Source organism: Martes martes (genome assembly GCF_963455335.1).
Source record: "Martes martes genome assembly, chromosome: 16".
NCBI classification, from domain to species: domain Eukaryota; kingdom Metazoa; phylum Chordata; class Mammalia; order Carnivora; family Mustelidae; genus Martes; species Martes martes.
In genome coordinates this window covers 21599540-21605774 of record NC_137904.1, presented here as the reverse complement: position 1 = coordinate 21605774, position 6235 = coordinate 21599540, and the positions used below count along the sequence as shown (strand labels likewise).

General features: G+C 51.9%; 1 protein-coding gene across 1 annotated transcript; it reads right to left on the bottom strand.

Moving 5' to 3' along the window:
- BHLHA9 (basic helix-loop-helix family member a9) lies at positions 1–660 on the bottom strand (the record flags this gene model as incomplete). The annotated part of the gene is made up of 1 exon (XM_080826627.1): positions 1–660. The coding sequence occupies one exon, from the start codon at positions 658–660 to the stop codon at positions 1–3; it is 660 nt and encodes a 219-aa protein (XP_080682753.1).
- Between the last annotated feature and the right edge of the window lie 5575 nt (positions 661–6235).

The window sequence follows — 6235 nt, the reverse complement described above, 5'->3', positions numbered from 1 at the left end:
TCAGCAGTGCTGGAAGCCCAGCCCGGGGCCCGCACGCAGGTGCCCCCGCGGCCAGGCGAAGGGAGCCCCGGGACCTCGGCGCCAGCTTCCCGTGGACGCCTGAGCCGAGCCCTGAGCCTCGGCCCCCGCCCGGGGCCGTCCGGGGGACATGTGCGGGGAGCACGAGGCGCAGCGCGGCGCGAAGGGGCCCGCGGAAGGCGGGGCGGGCGGCGGCGGCGGGCTAGAGCCCGCACCCCCGCTGCCCCCGGCGCGCGCGGCCTGGCCGTGGCACTCCAGATGCCCGCAGGGCCAGCGGGGCGCGGGGCTGGCGCGCAGGACCAGGGAGAGCGCCGCGATGCGGTGGATGGCCCTGCGCAGGGTGGCGATCTTGGAGAGCCTCTTGCCGCCCAGGTCGTGGCGCAGCGCCCGGCGGAGAGCGTTGAAGGCCTCGTTGTAGTCCAGGATGCGTTTGCGCTCCCGCACGTTGGCCGCCATGCGCCGCGCCTTGGAGCGCACCGGCCGGGTGCGCGTCCTGCCACCCGCGGTCTCCTCGGCCTCGCCGTTCTCCCTCAGCACCCCAAAACCCCTCCCGGCCTCCAGGCAAGAGCCCCCCAAGTCCTCAGAGGAGCCCTCGGCCTCCTTGAGGCCTCTGAGGCCTGGCCCTGGCCCGCCTCGGTGCATGGCCTTCCCCAGGCCTTGTTGCCCCCGCTCTGGCTCACGGGCTGACAGTCCACCTTCTGAACGCTGACTCCTGCAGGCTGGACACTCCCCAGACGGGCCCTCTCTAGTTGGGCTTTATGGCACCACGTGGCTCTCCACCCTTCCCATCCATCCATCTCCCTCCTCCTGCTTTATTACCTGCCTCCAGGTAGGCTGGCGAGGGAGGAACCCGGAGGAAGGAAACAACCAAGGAAGGAAGCATGCAGATTCTTGTACGAGGGGACCAGACGGTTAGCCCGGCCACGCCCAGGGCAGTGCTCCAGCCGCCAGGGAGGACTGGCTCTGCCTCACTCCAGGGTCTCTCTCTGGCGACCAGGTTGAACGTTGTACCTTGCAGACCCTAAATACAGTGCCAAATTTGGTCTCTGGCCCGGAGTGCTGATAGGGGCACCCTAGGGTCGTGGAGGGGGTGGGGGCTAGTTAAGTGCATTTCAAGAAACTTGAAAGTTCTTATCAAGACCTGTGGACGACACAGACGCGCATAAGGGACCCATAAGGAGGAGATATATCTAATACAGCAGGGCCCTGCAGGTAATGGGGACTTGGAGCTTCTTGCTTTTTCAGCTATCAGAGTGAGGCTGGCTAGGGTTCTGGGTTTGGGTTTTGATTGGGCCTTACTCTCCCTCTACCTCTCTTTGGCTCCCACTTCTGAAGGCAGAGCTGGCCTGAGTCAGCAGAGGTGTGATGGAGATGGTCTTGTGGTCCTCTGGCTCCCTTTGTGGTACCCGTTGGGGCATCTCTTGGTATTCAGGGCCTTTGGGCCCCTCTGTCTCATGACACAGCACTGCCAAGTTATGAACTCAGTGAGCCCATCCCACCCACCCATTCCTGGGGATTTGAATTTTAAATAGAGTCTCAGAAAAAGAATAGTACTTAATCCTAGAGAAAAACCCTCAATACAAGTTCAGGCATCCACAAGAGAGTTATTTGGAGCACCAAGGTCAATCTCATTCCCAGCCACCATCCAAATGCCTCCAAAATGCAAAGGTTTGCTGTGGCATCAGCTGGGATGGGTATAGGGTTCACATCCATCTCACCAAAGAGCATGCCAACAACCCCATTATTTCAAACTATTCATTGCTCCACGGAGGAAGAGAACAGGCACCAGAAAACACATTATGTATGTATCTGTGTGATTATTTGATTTATTGTCAGTCTTGCTCACTAAGGACGTTTGTATTTCTGGGGCTCTATTCCCCAAATCTGCAATATCTGTGAAAGTCAAAAGTGAATGAAGGCAGAGAAATGTTTTCTCCTCTCTACTCAATCTGTTTCCCATCACCCCACAACACACATACATGCACACACAAGCATACAGAGAGGCATGCCTCCAGCGGGATTCTACACAAACCAGAGGCCACAGATGGCTGAACACCCATGTCCACCCATCCAGCTCAAGGAACAGGATGTCAGTCTCACTGGGTCTCAGGGCAAGAGACAGAATCGGGTCAAAACCCAGAGAATCCTCTTTCTGAGTATTACTCTACGGCCACCTCTGCTTCCATTCCACCCCTATCCAGGTCCCTTAGCCCCTCCAACCCAGTCTAGAGAATTGAGTCACTGTCCTGCTCATGGCTTTGCCCAGCCCTTCAGAAAAGCCGGGCCCCAAGGGCCAAGGGTGGGCAGGTCAAGAGGTAGCAGGTAGACAATTTGGTCCCAGAAGGGCCCCGTGGGAGAAGTGATTTGGTGGATGGAAACCCATTCCTACCTTACCCTCCCGCCTGCCCCAGCCAGTGTCCCCTTCTGAAACTTCCCCTAGCAAGTGTCCCTTTCTGAAATTTCTCCCATCCAGGGCACAGTTGGGCATATGAGTTCTTCCAGAGAATTCCACTGGACAGGGAGGCAGGAGACCAGGTTCTAGTTCTGCTACCAACTTGCTACATGACTTTGTATCTTCATATCTTCTTCTCTGTACCTCAGTTTTTCTTTGCAAAGAAGACATCCTCTCTACAAAAGAAGGTAGGCAGGACCAGCTACGTAATTCGCAGGGCCTGGTGCAAAAGGAAAATGTGGGGTCACTTGTTCATATTTATCGAGAATTTGAAGATGGTGACAGCAGAGCATTAAACTGAGCTTGGGACCCTTCTAAGCAGGGTGGTGTGCACAGGTCCCATGCCCATGAAGGTGGCCTTGAGTGTAGGACACAGTAGTGTAGTGGTAATGAGCACAAGCTTTGAATCTAAACTCATCTAATAGTTGTTTCTCTCGTAAAGACCTTGGAAAAGGCTCTGAACCTCAGTCCTCTACCTACAAAATAGGATACCAGCCTCAGAGGTCTCAGTGAAATGGATCCCAGTAAAGAGTGGTCCTCGGGGGGGGGGGGGGAAGTGGTCCTCGAGAAATACTACAGCTGCTTATCTTCAGGGTAACCTCAGTCCAAGTGTGATCATTAACAGGTTTCCCCTCTCCCATAGTGTCTCCAGGGAGCCCATGACCCTCTCACCTCATCAGGAGGAAATAGATGGGCAAGCCCAGAGCCCCCCCCACTTCATCTTCACAGAATAGACATGACCTATCCAAGGAATCCTTCCCTTCCCACCGATCCCCAGAGCAGTCTCACAGAGGAGAGAGCAGGAACTGAAGGGAGGATGTCAGTAGGGTGATTCACAAGGTTTAAGTGTTTGCAGCATCTTTCCTTCCTCCTAGCAAGAACTCACAATCCACCGGGAGCAGGCTGCTGCTTAGTCCTAATTAGTAATAATGGCAATCATCATCTTAATAATATTGGTGTTGACTTGTATGGAGTGCTTATTTAGGCCAGGCATGGTACTAAGGGCTGTTTATTTATTTTTACTGAGTGCTTTTTTTTTTTTTTTAGGATTTTATTTATTTGAGAGAGAGAGAGAGAATGAGAGAGAAAGAAAGCATGAGAGGGAAGAGGTCAGAGGGAGAAGCAGACTCCCTGCCAAGCAGGGAGCCCTATGCGGGACCGATCCCAGGACTCCAGGATCATGACCTGAGCTGAAGGCAGTCACTTAACCAACTGAGCCACCCAGGCGCCCCTACTGAGTGCTTGTTAAACCTATATTATCTTAGCCCAACAACAATCCTATATGGAGGGCCCTGTTATTATAATACCCATTTTACAGACTGCGACCCGGAGAGAACCTAAGTAGCTTGCCCCAAACCAGAGGGCTGAGCTGTGGCTGAGCCAGGATTTCAAATTAGGCAGTGTGGCTCCTACTCAAAGATCAAGGTCTTAACCCATCTGGACTGGACCTGGTTCTCAACTCAGGGAGTCCCCCAACCCCCACCAACCACCTGCTGTTTTAGAGGACTGACCCCTCCCTCTTTGAAACAAAAGCCATTAAGAAATTCAAATAGTTTCAACCAAGTGTAAAAAAAAAAAAAAAAAAAAAAAAGCTTGGCTGATAGAGGGGTTGGGGGAGGGAGGGAGGGTCCCCCCCAATGAAGAAAGACAAGTAGAAAAGAATAGAGACCATAGGCTGGAAGCCAGGGAAAGTCCAGAGGAGCCCAACTGCTCACCTCCTGGAATGAGATTTGTTGCCTGGGGTTTCCTTGGCTAATCTTGTTTCTGGCACTGGCTGAACTGATGGCCACGGGGACCCCAGGAAGAGCACAAGAGAGCAGGAGTGACAGACGACCAGTGGCCCCCTGCTTACCTTCCTGCAGGTGAGCAAGGGCCCAGTAAGCCAGGAGTCAAGAACAGCCTGGAGCTGTCTACGCACATGGGGAGGGAAGGCTCTAGGCCAGAATTCTGGATGAAGATCTGCGGTCCCTAGCCTCTGCAGCCGCTCCCTAAACATCCCCCCTCTGTGAAGTCAGCTGCGAGAGCCCCTCCCCGCGGGGTCCCCCTCTTTATTTTTATTTTTAGTTATTTTTATTTTTTTAAGATTTTATTTATGTATTTGAAAGAGAGAGCACGAGTAGGGGTGGGGGGGAGGAACCGAGGGAGAAGCAGACCTCCTCCACCTCCCCACCCAGCTCGCTCTGTGCTGAGAAGGCAGGGCCAGGGCCGGGCCAGAGATAGGGTTTGATCCGGAGGTGGGGTTCAATCCGAGGACTTTGAGATTATGACCTGAGTCTAAGACAGTCACTTAACCAACTGAGCCACCCAGGCTCCCCTTTATTTTTATTTTGTTTAAAATCAGTTAACATCCAGTGTATTATTGGTTTCAGAGGTAGAGTTCGATGACTCATCAGTCGCATACAACACCCAGTGCTCAGTCCATCTAGTACCCCCCCCTTAATGCCCAATACCCATTTACCCCATCTCCCCGCCCACCTCCCTTCCAGCAACCCTTAGTTTCCTAGAGTTAAGAGTGTCATATAGTTAGTCTTCCCCTCTGATTTCATCTTATTTTCTTTTTCCCTCCCTTCCCCTATGTTCATCTCCTTTGTTTCTTAAATTCCACATATGGGAATGTGGAATTCAGCTCTGGTCATGATCCCAGGGTCCTGGGATGGAGTCCCGCATCCGGCTCCCTGCTTACCGGGGAGCCTGCTTCTCCCTCTGCCTGCCATTCCCCCAGCTTGTTCTCGCTCGCTCTCTCTGACAAATAAAAAATAATAATAATAGTACATAAAATCTTTTTCTTAAAGATTTTATTTATTTATTTGACAGACAGAGATCACAAGTAGGCAGAGAGGCAGGCGGGGGAGGGGGGGAAGTAGGCTCCCTGCTGAGCAGAGAGCCCATGCGGGGGCTTGATCCCAGGACCCCGAGGTCATAACATGAGCCAAAGGCAGAGGCTTAACACACTGAGCCACCCAGGTGGCCCTATAGTACATAAAATCTTTTTAAAAAGTCCACATATGAGTGAAATCATACAGTCTTTCTTTGATTGATTTATTTCATTTAGCATAATACCCTCACAGTGATTAAAAGGGGCACCTATACCCCAGTGTTTATAGCAGCAAGGTCCACAAGAGCCAAAATACGGAAAGAGCCCAGATGTCCACTGACAGATAAAGAAGATGTGGTGTATATATACAATGGAATATTACTTGGCCACTAAAAAATGAAATCTTACCATTTGCAATGGCGTGGATAGAATTAGCGGGCTCCCCTTCTTAACTCCATCTCAGAACTTAGCAGATCAGATCGTGCTTTTATATTCATGCTGGGTCCACATCTAGGTCCCCTCTGTATTCCCAGTCCTAGCACAGTGTCTGGTATACAGCGGGTACAAGGACATTTTTTCTGAGCGTCGAAAAATGGTGCAATCCCTGATATTTAAAAAATTCATGAAACTATGGAAACACCACACTGGTCTGATCAAACAAGCTCTGTATTCAAATCCAGTAAACATTTGTTGAACATTTACAAATACCAGACCCAGTATTATAGGCTTTCCCGTGTGTTGACAACCACAAACGTGTATTAACTTAAATCTACAGAAGCTCGGGATTAAAACAGAAGGAAATAAACTGCAGGCACATAGAAATGCTTTAATATTCCCCACCCACCCCATTCCCTGGGCAGGGGGGTATTTGATAGTTGTCAAAGCTGTGGTCCTCCGGGTGCCTGGCTGGCTCAGTTGGTGGTGCAGGTGACTCTTGATTTTGGGGGGTT